The sequence below is a fragment of the Littorina saxatilis genome, linkage group LG14, assembly GCF_037325665.1.
Source record: "Littorina saxatilis isolate snail1 linkage group LG14, US_GU_Lsax_2.0, whole genome shotgun sequence".
NCBI classification, from domain to species: Eukaryota; Metazoa; Mollusca; class Gastropoda; order Littorinimorpha; family Littorinidae; genus Littorina; species Littorina saxatilis.
In genome coordinates, this window is record NC_090258.1 from 21,402,672 (window position 1) to 21,416,979 (window position 14,308).

General features: G+C 41.4%; 1 protein-coding gene and 1 long non-coding RNA gene across 2 annotated transcripts in view; one reads left to right on the forward strand and one right to left on the reverse strand.

Moving 5' to 3' along the window:
- Positions 1-14,308, reverse strand: part of LOC138946546 (fibropellin-1-like) — a 90,675-nt gene that overhangs the window by 50,389 nt on the left and 25,978 nt on the right. The window contains exon 5 of the mRNA XM_070317988.1: positions 4,232-4,400. Coding sequence (XP_070174089.1) covers positions 4,232-4,400 — 169 coding nt within the window. The remainder of the gene's footprint in view (positions 1-4,231; positions 4,401-14,308) is intronic.
- The window catches only part of LOC138947341 (uncharacterized), a 9,520-nt gene continuing 1,654 nt past the window's right edge, over positions 6,443-14,308 (forward strand). The window contains exons 1-4 of the long non-coding RNA XR_011449623.1: positions 6,443-6,923; positions 7,454-7,538; positions 7,700-7,783; positions 8,462-8,540. This is a non-coding gene — a long non-coding RNA (uncharacterized lncRNA). The remainder of the gene's footprint in view (positions 6,924-7,453; positions 7,539-7,699; positions 7,784-8,461; positions 8,541-14,308) is intronic.

Sequence of the window (14,308 nt, forward strand, 5' to 3'; positions counted from 1 at the left end):
AACAAATGTAATAGTGCTAGGACTAGCTGCAGAATAGGGGCTGAATTGTTCGGATTGGTATACCAACATGATACTTTATACAGTTAAAAAGACATCTCTCAGGATCCAAATGCCAGGGAGGGGCAACTTCTAAATGGTCTATGAACGAAAATATGACCTGTTTAGTAAGCATACCCTCAAAACGCACTTTTGCAGAAGGTGAACATTCAAAACACCAGTTCTTTGTAACTAAGAGTTTAGTTTACCTTTGAATTAACATTTATGTTTGCCTGTACCATGTTTCTAACATCAGGACAATAAACACACTTCAGGGGCGGATCCAGGGGGGGTTTCCGGGGTTTCCGGACCCCCCCCCCCCCCCCCCGCGGCCTAAAAAAAAAAAAAGTATTAAAAAAAAATACATTTAAAAATAATGAGAAACTGAAGGCTCAAATTGCACCAGATTCCTCCATTTTCCTTGATTTCTATCAACATTTTCCGGGGGGGGGGGGTGCATGCCGCCCGGGCCCTCCTAGGAGCTGGCCTTTGTCTTCTAAATGACGGTTTCGGAAGGTAGTTGGGTAATTTGCTGGCTCAGGTTGCACCAGATCGGTCAATTTTCCTTTTATTGGTAATCTAATTTGTCTTCTTAAATTTACTTTTTGAAGGTGTATTAGGGGAAGTTTCTTGGCTCAGATTGCACCAGATTGCTCCATTTTCGCGCACACAACTAAACGAATTGTCCCTTTAAGAAATTTGGAAACCCCCATGATGTGATCCGCCCCTGCAATGGCTATTGACGTTTTATAATTATATACAAATGAATCGGTTTTCTTTTCAAGAACGGTACCGTCTAGTAACAATCGCAAGCTTGCACATTGACTATTAAAATTATGCAAATGACAAATATATTCTTGCTAGTTGCTATCTTTTTGGAATGGGTTCATGATTCTGCTTTATTTTAAAGCAAAGACAGATGACACTACGACACTACTTACTGATGTAAAACATACTGTCCGGTCAATTGTCTACAGATAAATTCTCAATACTGTACATGAAGCTGTATTTCTACTATTTGTTAACAAAGAAATGCATGTCATGCATAATGCCAGAGTTTGAAAAAGAAACCTGTAAACATAGTTTCTTCTATATCCATAGCGATTTACTCACATAACCGGTTCATGAATTCAGTCTTTCAGTCACGCTGGCATTTGCCATCACAGAAGCAAAGAGCAGTGCAGGGGACACCCGCTGTGGCACAGCTACACGGACCTCTACAACCTTTCTTGCAGCTGCATTTTACTAGTTCAGAGCAGATCTTAGATGCATCTGGAAGTGATGTCCAAACAGGCGAATAAGTTCCATCAACTTCTTCCCAGCCCCAGCTTGCAGGATCTGGAATCTCTGGCTGCGGAATGAGAGCTTCCTTCCAGATGAGTGCCTGCAGGATCGCTCTTTTCGTGTGTTCAAGAAGAGCAGCTTGAGTGGGTGGGGTGTTTTCCAGCATGCGCCCTTTCTTCGTGAACAGGTGTTTTCTGGCATCGTTCACCTTGTCGGAAACACTTGTCGAACATCAACGAAACAAAGCGCTCAATCTGGCTGAACTTGTCCGGTGATGCAAGCACCCAAAGGAACAGCTGTGAATTCTGGATCAGACATCCACACTTCCCAGCATCTCTTCTTACTGACACCAAAGAAAGATGACACAGTGTCGCAGCCAGTCAGAGAATGAAACATCAGAGGTGCTGCTGATTTCTCTGGGCATAGTCGTGAATAGGCAGAAGACGATAGTGGGATCCAGCACAAATGCAACCCACAGGTTTTCCAGCTGGAGGGAATGGTAGTGAGCTGTTGCAAGCACCACTACATCAGTGTCTAAATTCCTGATCATGACGTCAGTGTGATTCATTCTGGACAGGTCAGAACAGTGTACAACCAGTCTGGTGTCAGCCTCTACGTGTGAACAAGGGGACAGCAAGGCTCTTTGGTCCTCACTAATGTCACTAGAACTAACAAAGTCCACACCTTGTGTTGCAATGACCACTTTCCCGTCTTCCTTGACGAGCTTCAGATTTTCAGACAGGATGAAACAGCTCTTCTTTGTTTTGACTGTTTCGTAGGAATTCTGGCCAGTTGCGTGGCAGAGCAACGTCTCCTTTCACTCTTCTCCTCATGCCAGAGCCTCGTTTCTTCATCACTGATGACTTCAGACATCATCAACGCGATCAGCGTTAGACAGGCACATCAGGACATATGCTAAAAAGACAGAATCACTGTACTCTTGGAATGTTTGTGCTTGGCGTGGCTTCAGAATGTGCACCAGCGCAGCACCATCAATGAGAACAGCTGATACTTGTGGTTCAGTGAGTACTGGGTCATGAGTTTTCTCAAAACAGTGCAGGAGATCGCTTTTGTTGCCGTGGCGCAATTCTCCAGAATCTGAGATTGATGGAGGGAATGACTGGTTTTCGTGCTGAAAGAATTCATCAAGGTCTTCTCCTCTAGCCTGACATCCAACATACAATCTTGCAAACAAACCACAGTTGGTCTTGGCTGTCTTCAGCTTCAGATTCTTGGTCATCTGAGTAGACTTGTTCTGATTTCTGAAAAGGGCTACTCTGTTAAGGTGAATTGAGTCTGACAGTGGCTTTGACCTTTGCAGCAGCCTTTCAGCTAGTTTCAACCGGCTCAATCTGGCCGAACTATCTTATCATGGCTTACCCGTGAAGTGCAAAACCCTCGTCTGGCCATGTGAGCCAGTCCCAACATCGTGAGACGTGACTTGTTGTCAACTTGAGGGTCAATCTTCAAAGCAGCTTCCCGAATATGTGACTCAAGCTGGTATGTAGAACCTCTAGAAAGATTTCCAGTTTTGCCACAGTTAAACATACGGGTCTCTTGTGGAGAAACTTTCCCACTCTCTGCGTGATCTCTTTCCTGTCTCGCCTTCATCTTTTTCAGCTTCATCATGCCGTCTCTTTTCAGCTCTGTCCAACATTCTTTGGTTGTAGTTAGCACGGCAGTTCTTGTGCCACCTAGCTCCATGTTTGGCTAACGAAGACGCAATCCCTGACCCATCATTGAATTTGTCTATTTTTAGTTATGACTGAAACGCTCCAACTGCTTTAAAACCTTTTAAATGTCTCTCTGCTGTGCTGTAGCTTTCTTCGGTGGGATTTATCAGCTTTTCTGTTGTGTCCTTCTGGCAAAAGATGCACAGGCTCCAGTCCATGTGTTTACTCACGCCGCTTGCCATGTCTTCACTGCTTCAGTCTGAACACACACTGTTAAGTAACGTGTTAGATATACACATTATTTAGGTCCCTGGGCTCACCTGTATATCACCAAAGCTTTGGTGTGTTCCCTGGTCAATTCATGCTTATTATTTATCTTCTTTTGTCTCTATTTGGGAGCACCTACAAATATAGCCTAACCCGAAGGTTCCAAAAGTATGATTTTTGGCTCATTTTTCAACCATTTATTTATTTTTTCACTTAAAGGCATTAAAAAGACAACAACAACCCAATAATATGGATTTATTATGTTTATTCAGTCTTATATTATAGTTTATATGTGTTAAAACGCCCAAACTGTGTGTTTGACATTGTTCGCGACTGGGCACTTCGTTGCCCAGCAACCAAATTTACCAGAGGACAAAAATTGCTTGCCCCCCCCCCCCCCCCCCCCCCCTGGAATTTACATTCTTTGGATGTCTTCTAACAGCACACCAAATTATATGTTGGTATACAAATTTGAACAATCGTTTCAACTGGGGGCCCCACTATAATATGGACTTAATCTAAAAGAACTAAGAAACTATTTAAACATAAAAGCATGTACAGGCAAAATTTAAGCTGGTGCGCTCATTATGATGACATTAAAATCTCATTTCTGATTTGTGACAAAAATGGACTTATTGTGTTATACCAGGGGCAAAAGTGTTCTTATAAATAACTATGCCTTCCTACGACTTTCATTTCATGTAAGGCGCTAAAAAAATGATGACAAAAACAATGTTTGGTGGCTTTTTTTTATCGCCTTCTATTTTTCATCTTTATCAACCTCAGCCTCCGGCCTTGGTCGATAAAGGTGAAACAGAAGACGATATCATCCCCTCGGAACGACCCAAGATCTGGTCTGACAACAATTAAGCCACAGTATCTCAAAGTATATTTTGGGGGGAAAATTATTAATTTAGCTGCGAGCTGATGAATTATTATTTGTTCAAATAGTTCTTCCTACAAACACATACGTCTTTTTTGGATGTAATGTACTATGAAGCGCGCGTCTTGGTTGAAATCATCTGTGACGTAACGTATCCACATCATGGACTGTGATGACGTCGTGGTGTCAGGAATGGTAGTGCCGCCGCAATAACGCTGACCAAGAAGTGGGGAATTTTCATCATCCCCGTCACGTACCTAGCAGAAAAACGAAAGCGGAGCTTCGTGAAATCTTATTAATTGCAGCCTTAGCAGCTTGTACACAGCGAACATTATTATAAAAGGTAAATATTTGTTCTAATGTGGAATGCAAACAAAAATGTCACTTAAAGCGGCAATATTTACAAAGAAATTGGGACACTTTTCTGCTTCTTGCAAAAAACTGACCATTAACATTTATTATTCCCCCCTCTGCTTCTTTACCTCTGTAAACTTGTAGGGGTAGTTATTTTTCGATAATGACCCAGCAACCAAACAAATAACGACCCAGCAACAGCCTGAATCCTCGATAGTGCAATGGGTTGAGAAGCTGTTCTGTTTCGGTACTACTTTTTGCGACTGAAAAGTTCCGAACGCTCTAATGTACGAAGTATACATCTCTGGAGCAAACAATACAAACATACCGCATTTAAATTAACAACTACAGGCCTGAACACATGAATCTCCATATAAAATCCATGAGTTCGGTTGTTTTCTGAATCTAGATCAGACGTTCATCACAAGCAATTTCCCAAGGCAAGTAACTCATACTTTGTCCAGCGACAAGAGTAGTTCCCCTTCTTTTCACTCAGTTTCTTCGACAACAGACTGCAATCCGACGGTCAGTTTTCAACAATATTTCATTTAATAAACAGATCACACGCAACCAAATGCACACATCTCATCAATTTAAACAACATAAAGCGGTTTCATACACTATTTTCCCCAGAAAACTTAACTTCATACAGTTTTTAACGTTGGAACACGGGTGCAAAAGTTCGTCTGCTAGTCCCATTTGACGAAAGAACATTATCTTAACCGATACCAAAACATATACAGAACACACAATATCTGCCTTTGCCGCCACAGCAGAATAACAGCATATCTGTGTACTTGATTTTAGCCCAAAATAGGAAAACTGACAAGAAGTGTTAACAGAATGGAATGATTTGCACGGAACTATACAACCGCGCATTAATCGATCGCCTGCGCAGGTTGACTGGTTGAGAGAATAGGATTCGATCAAACTTTCGCAAAAAAACTCCTCTTTTCTTTGAATAACTGAAGAAAGGAGGAATAAAGAGGTTACACACCTCGTCTCAGTGATTATAAAAAATAATGGTCTCAGTTCGCGGTCATGAAAAAGCTCGCTAAAGCTCGCATTTTTCATGATCCGCTAACTTCGACCATTATTTTTAATAATCACTGAGACTCGGCATGTAACCTCTACTTCCGCGGCGCTTCGAAGAAAAAACAACAAATAACTAAACAAACAAACAAAAATACGTAGTATCAGGAGAAGCTGGCCTGTATTTATTCTACTTTGTTCTTGGGCTGCAACTCGCACGTACACTCGTGTTTAGCAGGTGTAGAGTTTAACGTATATTACCGTATATTACCGTCCCCCTCCTCCCAGGGTGACAGTGCCACCTCAATTTTCACTAAAAGCCGGGTATGACGTCATCAAAGACATTTATGATTATCGAAAAAAAAAAGAATTGTCATGCGATATCATACCCAGGAACACTAATATGTGAAGTTTCATGAAGATTGGTCCAGTAATTTTTTTTCGGAATTGCTTTACACACACACACACACACACACACACACACACGTACCTAAAGTGTGGATGGTTACCTAAGAGGCGGCACTGGGTGTAGTGCCTTTCTAGTGCACTTGCACTACAACAGCACTGGGTGCAGTACTCGCTCCGGCATCGAAGAATTTTGCACTAAAAAATGCACAAAATTTGACCTATTTCGTCGCCTATAGAGGACGGAAAGAATGTCATTTTGAACATTGTTATGACATTCTTTCCGTCAAAAAAGTCAATTTAACGGTGTTAAATGAAGCGACCATCCACACAATTAGGTTCCCATCCAGAGTTTAGGTTGCCATCCACGTGTGGATGGTTGCCTTATGGTGATTTAGGCAACCAAACCTGTGGAAACGGGGGTACACACACACACACACACACACACACACACACACACACACACACACACACACACACACACACACACACGCACACACACATTCCCCGTCTATGTTAAAGTGTAACTAAACAAGCAAAAAGGAAAAACATCGTTCAGCAACCTTTACACTTTGATATGAAGAAGGGCCTCATATACTGTCGAACTGCGAAAAAAAATTTTTTTTCTCTCACTCGGACACTGTTTGACGGACATGTGAAGTGCGCGCCAGGAACGACAATCTTCTTAGTTTACCTGATTAATGCCCTTAATTTTTGGTTCTGGTACTTTCAGTTCCGGCTGTTGTCATCAATCTACCAAAATAAAAGATCAAACGGAGTTTTCGATTTTTATTTCATGGTTCAGAAAAATATTGCTTATTTTCTGAAGTCAACCGTTTTAGCAAATCTTTCTTTGATTCTTAAAAGTCATTTCAGATTTTTGAAAAATAGTTAACGGTTAGTAATTACCAATATATCGTAAACAAACATATCGATAGGTTTTGGTAAGAAGACACAAGTGCGATGAATGTGGTACCAGTATTTTTGTGGTAAGTAAGGATGCATTTCTTCGCTGTAAGCACATTTACAATGCACATTTAATCTGTTTAGCAACATAAACGAAAGCATGGTACAGTGCCGCTTGTTTGTGGTCTATCTTTTCGCGGCAGATGCGTAACAATTAGGGTCTCAGTTGGAAAAAGCTGCTCGGAACCAGAGCAGATTTGGCTTGGGTTCTTTGAGTGTGAATGATCGACGAGTGGCTTGACATTTTTAACGAATCATTACTGTAGCCTACTTGAAACCATCATCTGTTTCTGAATTTGTCATCAGTTATGATTGAGCAGTCTCATAGGAATCGTCTGTAAAAAGGGCAGACGATTCTGAATCACACAGGCTGCTGTAAAAAATCAGATCTAAAACGATATTTTCAACTGCGACGTCTGCGTAAATGCCCTGTAACAAAATACCTTGTCCTGGTCATGTGTATACACATCAGCTTCTATTGGGAAGATCAGTATTTTATATTAATCACAAATACAAGATTAGAAATAGTTCTGAAGATCGCCTTTGATTTCAGTTTCAGCGGCAAACTAGCAGATCTGTCCAAACCGGCATCGTTTCATGGTTGAAACTTGAATAATCCCAAATAGATCTGAGTGGGGGTAAGTTTTATAGTATTTCAATTTTTTACGGCAGTTTTATTTAAAGATAGTGTAGTGGATGTCTCTGGTGAAGACTACAGTTATATGAATTTTTTGTTGTAATATTAAAATGATTGTTCTTTATTTACACAATTGAATAATTTGTATTTATTTGTTTGCAGATGACGGCATACTGAGTGCTCCAAGAACATACGCCTGCTGGCATTTTGTGTCTTTTCTGAAGACGTCGACAAGCAGAAGTCACGGTCCTGGCCACACACACACAATGACATGAACAAGAAATGATATTTTTTCATGGGCATATCCAGTATTAAAACTTTATTACCATGCAAACGCAACGATTAGAATTTAGAGAAGGTCATCGGTCACACACACACACACACACACACACTGGGCGGATCCGGAGGGGGGTTCCGGGGTTTCCGGACCACTTAGGAGCCGGCCTTTGTATTCTAAGTGACGATTTTGGAAAGAAGTTGGCTAATTAGTTTGCTCAGGTTGCGCCAGATCGATCAATTGTCCTTGTTGTGATTCAAATTTTTCTTCTTAATATATTTACTTTTTTGGAAGGTGTATTAGGGGATGTTTCTTGGCTCAGATTGATCCATTTTCCTTGTTTTAATCAATATTTGTCGGCCCCCCCCCCCCCCCCAAGGAGGTTGAACGCTTCGCGTCTTCAACTAAACGCTTCGCGTCGTCAAATTATCCCTATTAAAAGAAATTTGGAAACTCCCCCTTAAAAATGATGTGATCCGCCCCTGCACACACACAAACACACACAAATAGAGAAGTAATAAATGGATACAGTTTTTCTTTATTTAAATTACAATCAGATGTGGTCGTAGAACAGGCACTGTAAACAAAACCTAGCATGATATACCACTTGTGTGATGTTTCGGTCAATATCTTTATTTTCCTTTCAGAAATACATTGGCGTTTTGAATGTCAAGGGAAGTGATACAAATGCTGCAGCGGGCTATCAAGAACGCGAAGGCAAACAAGGTAAATACCTACTTCTGACATTAGTTTACTTATTAACTCTTTCTATACTGGCCATTATCTCCCCAGTCTCTCCCCAGAAACTGGCCATTTGCATGGGTTTGCAAAAAAATTCTCAAAAATAAACAAAACAAGATGCAGCCTTCAAACTCATAGGTTTTATTGTGAATATATTGCTAAAACATATGCCAAAGTTTGGTTTCATTGTTGTGAAAAAAATAAAAATATGATGTCCAGAATTTATGGGTATATTTTACGCAATACGAAAAAGGGGGTATGTATTTTGACGAAAAAGCATTTTTTCTTATGAAGGCTCTGTTTGCAACAAAACTGTTTCTGTTTACTTGTATGAAGATTGTGCTTACACAAAAACATAACAAATACCAACTGATTTTCCATTTGGTGGTCATGTAAGCATTGTGAACATGTCCGAAAAATCTGATCACACACCATGTGGTCGACATGCAGACCTGAACGGCCAGTGTATGGTGGCAGAGTTGGAAAATAGGAAAAGTCTTGATGCCAATCCTTCATCAAAAACCGAAGAAAATCGTCATTGTAATAAGTTTGCTTTATTCTAAATCAAACGACTAGGATAGATGACAGACACAACGACAAACACATTCAATTCTATGTAAAACATACACAATGCTCACGTTAACAAGCTGGCCATAACAATGTGCCCATCGTGCATGAAGTGTGGCTTTGGTCGGATCAGTAGCCGTGCTTTGTCTGCGATACTAAACATGAAATTTTGTTAAAGCGACGATTTAGCAATGTTGTTGTTGCTGCTGCTGTCTGTTCTTGTCACGACATCTCGTTTTTTCCCTCCTGATTCTGAGAAGAAGCTGTTTAATTGTGATATCAGGCCTAGGAACCCCTGATTTTCACTTGGAGCATTCTCAAAGAAACTTAGCGTATGTTAAGAAAAATGAGTGTACTCCACACTTTGTCTTTTGTTGTTCGTTGTCGTTGCATGTCTACCGTTCCACAGCCACCTACTATAGCTGATGGGGTCTATGTCGACCAAAAGAATGGGATTCACTGTAGGTCGAGTTCCTGTAGGTGGATTCTCTGTATACCTAAGACTTTAAAATTGGCAATCTTGTATACAGGGAATACCACAGGGTGTAGTTCCTGTAGCGTTTTGCTAATATCAATGAAAGTCACGTGATGCTTAGCGACATCGTTAGAATTTGATGTTTTTCGATCTTTTTTTGATATTTCTTAGAAATTCGAGTATGGTTTGCAAGTTTTATTGAAAAACTGCACCCTGTGGGATTCCCTGTATACTAGATTGCCAATTTTAAAGTCTTAGGTATACAGGGAATCCACCTACAGGAACTCGACCTACAGAGAATCCCACTCTTTTGGTCGACATAGACCCCATCAGCCCTACTATAAGTGCAAGTGTTAAATGACGTATTTCCACAAAAGACTGCTTGCAGAGAATCATGTGATGCCAATGACAGGTAAGGATATGTGGTAATACATACTACGTTTTGGAACCAGGGAAAATGCAGCACAAATTATTTATCAACCAAATTGATTGACTTGTGCACCACGACAAAAGTTTTCTTTGATCCATAAAAGGTCTTTTGCCAGAAAAATTGCTCTGAACATCAAGTACCCTGCAAGTTGTCACACATTTACATTATTGAAATAAAAAGAAAACACACCAGTAACCAGGTTAGGTACGTTAATATCTATAATCAATATCTCGGCACGTTACTGCCTTCTTCGGGATGGTAAGCTGAACATTATTGAACAAAATAATCGGTTTAGATTGTATACTTTGATTCCTGAACGAAGAAGCAGAGGTACTGCATACAACTAGGACTGTAATATCAGCTTTTGCCTGAAACACACACACATACACTTATAAAATTAATGCAATGTCATTGTATGAAGCCAGAACAATCACTAACTTACATAGTTGGTCACACAATTACCCATCACTGAACAATAAATCGAAGTCGGGTGGATTCAATGACTAAAGCAGTAAAGGCTTTGAAAAAACCCTTATCACTAAACATCCCCCCCCCAAAAAAAAACCCAACAACAACAAATAAATGAAATAAAACAGGTTGTGTATATAGCGCAGTAAACACCATGCAGGTACAAGCAAAGATTTGACAGTGATTATCCTTGTTTTATATAGCACACATTTTCTAGTTTTAATCTCTCTCTCTCTCTCTCTCTCTCTCTCTCTCTCTCTCTCTCTCTCTCTCTCTCTCTCTCTCTCTCTCTCCCTCTCCCCCTTCTGGGGCCGGCTGGCCGTCACCTTACATGGGAAGCTACAATATGCATTAACGATACACGTGTGTGTGTGTGTGCGTGTGCTTATGCGTGTGTGTGTAAGGGTGTGAGTGTATGTGTGTGTGCGTAAAAGGGTATATGTGACAGTGATGCATGCCCCCAAAATCTGCCATGAACTGATGATTCACTGTATTTGACTTTCTGAACAATTCCGGATCGTATCTTCCTCAAACCTCGATTATTGTTTTGCTCTCTTCTTCTCGGTGAGATAGTTTTTAATTGTGTGGTACCTACCACCCGTGACAGCATATATTGCAGCGTGGTTTCCTTTATTGCTGCTGTTGTTGTTTTAACCCGGACATTTGCGTGTCACGCTTCGTTTGAACGTGACTTGAGTGCGTTAGTGACGCTTTCTAGTGGCTTCTGCTGCACTCGTGTTAACACACCATTGTGGTGCCAAGACTTTAGTCGGTGTGACGATTAATTTTTTGATGAACTGCGCTGCGTGTTTTGGTTTATTTTGATCCCATGTGCATCTGATTCATTTTCTTTGGCAAAAGCGTCTGGCTGTTTGAGTCTTGTTTGCTTTTCCGTTTTGTCTTCACTTGTTTTCTATTTGACTTTTGTTCTTACATTTGTTAGGTATTGTTTCGTGTTACCTACACCGTTTCTTGTGCTTATCCCCTTTCGTTTAATAGTGCTTTTTAATTTCAATTTTGCGTTGTTTTATAACCTATGAGAGATTTTGCTAATTCTTCCTCGGGCATACGTGTCGGTCATGTTAATGTGTATCACCTAGGCAACAAGTTGCATGACATCTTCTCTCTTCTTAGCGGACCCCCGCGCCTCCACCTCCTTGGTCTCACGGAAACCCGCTTAAATTTGCAATCTGATTCCGAACTTTCCATTCCCAATTATACTTTTCTTCGAAAGGACGCCACTCGTTCTCCCCAGACGGGCCTCGGCATCTATGTTCACAATGACGTATTGCCTTATGTCACGCGGCGCCCGGATCTAGAGACCGGGGGAGTGGAGAGCATGTGGGTTCAGCTAAAGCGTAGTGCTAAAGACTCTACCATACTTATCTGTATCTTGTACAGAAATCCCTCTTATAATTATGCCTGGTATGATGACTTTGTGCACATGATGGACTTGGTCACTGCGGCAAATCCAAAATCTGACTATATTCTTTTAGGGGATTTCAACATTGATCTTTTAAAAACACACACATCCTGGGAGTCAACTTGCAATTTATTTGGACTGCAACAACTGGTGCAGCAGCCTACGCGAGTTACTCCCACCTCCTCCACCCTACTAGATCATATCTATACCAATAATGTAAACAGGGTGTCTAACGTCCGGCTCTCTGATGTCAGTCTCAGTGACCACAGTCCCATCATGTGCACGTTGTCATGGAGACCACGGAAGCGTGCCAAGGGCGAACATGCCACCTTTGAGTACCGCTCAACTAAGAACTTTAATGAAACTTCCTTTTTATATGATTTGAGTCATGTCAACTTTTCTCCTGTACATAATTGTGATAATTCTGACGATGCCTTATCCTTGTGGCAAAGCTTGTTTATGCCTATTGTGGACAAGAAGGAGGAGAGTTAAACAAAAGGCGCAGCCTGGGTGGATTACAGCTGAAATAATGGAGGCTATGAAAATTAGGGACACGCTTAAGAAGGACAAAAACACTAACGAGTACAAACTTCAGAGGAACAAAATCAGTGTTTTAGTGAAAAATTCGAAACGTAGGTATTTCGAACAGATGATTTCGAATAATTGTGATACAGCGCACCTCTGGCGTGCCATGAACGAGGTTACGCATAAGCAGCGTAAGCCGTCTTTAGCGCCCTCGGTCGTGGCATCGCCAGACACGCTTAACAACCACTTCTTGTCCGCCGCGTCCCTCCTTACCCAATCTAATTCTATAGCCACACAAAACGAGTGCTCTAACCCTCTCCTTGAGAGTTTCTGTAGTGACCGGCTGCGGTCTGCTGACCAGAGCCCTACCCCTGCACTGGCAGTTCATGAAGTAGGGAAATATATATCTGACCTCAAGAATAAAAAGTCCGTGGGCGTAGACACTATTAGTACCTTCTTTCTAAAACTTTCACTTCCGTATATAGTAGAGTCCCTGACGTTCTTGTACAATCTATGTATTAAAACAAAGGTCTTCCCTCTGGAGTGGAAATGTGCTAAAGTTATTCCTATTCCTAAGACGTCGGATTCTAGCGACATCAACAACCTTCGTCCTATCTCTGTTCTATCGGTGCTCTCTAAGCCTCTTGAGATGCATATCCATAAACATGTAATCCATCACATGGAAAGCCACGATCTTTTTTACCAATTCCAATCTGGTTTTCGTAAGTTTCATTCTTGTTCCACGGCTCTTGTCCGTCTCTGTGACACCTGGCTGTCGGCTATCAACGATTCCAAATTAGTTGGTGCAGTTTTCCTCGATCTGAGGAAAGCGTTTGAAACAGTCGATCACAATATTTTCATAACTAAACTAAAGTTTTATATAAACAACAGTGATACAGTTAAGTTGCTTGCATCGTTCATCACGAACAGATCCCAGCGGGTATATCTAAATGGTCAATATTCACAAGATGGTGTTCTAAATTGCGGAGTTCCTCAGGGGTCCATTCTTGGCCCACTTTTATTTAGTATCTTCATAAACGACCTACCTTTGCATATTACGAATACAAATGTATCTTGCAGGGTTCGACACTAGCGGGGGCGGGGGGCGGAACGCCCCAGAGTTTTGTGTTCCGCCCCAAACATTGCCGAAGCTTGGGGCCCACTCCGCCCCAGGATAAATTCCAACAATGACAAACCGAAAATTCTAATGCCAGCAGAGCCAATCACTAAAAATCGCCAGTCAAAGTCGTCACTGAAATTTGCGTTACGATCAATGCCGCAGTCAAGAAAAAAACACATTCAAATCGTCGAAGGACAATGTCGTAAGGGAAATAACTCCCATATTGCGCTCTTTAGCGTGAGAGATAAGTATCGCCTTTAAATGCCAAACGCAAAATGTGGCGACACATCCCTGGTGTAAAAAGACATGGCAATGAAGATGAAGAACAGGGTGGAGAGAAACGAAAAAAGGAAACCGATGCAGCCAAAAGCGCGAAGCGCTGTCGTAATTTCAATGTCAAATGGTTGAAAGAATTTCCCTGGCTTCAGTACGATGAAGAAAAACAGACAATGCATTGCCGCACGTGAATACTGAGAGTGGGCCCCAGATTTTTTTTCCGGCCCAGCAATTTCCATCTCTGGGGCCAGTGTGGCCCCAGGCCAAATAAGTTAGTGTCGACCCCTGTCTTGTGAGCTTTTTGCTGATGATAGCTCTCTTCACTCATCGTCCAAAAAAATAGTTCAAGTGGAGGCTGACCTTCAGCAGGGAATCAACGACGTTGAACAGTGGTGTATTAACAACAAAATGACCCTGCATCCCAAAAAATCCAGCAGTATGGTAGTCACATCTAGACAGAAACATCAGA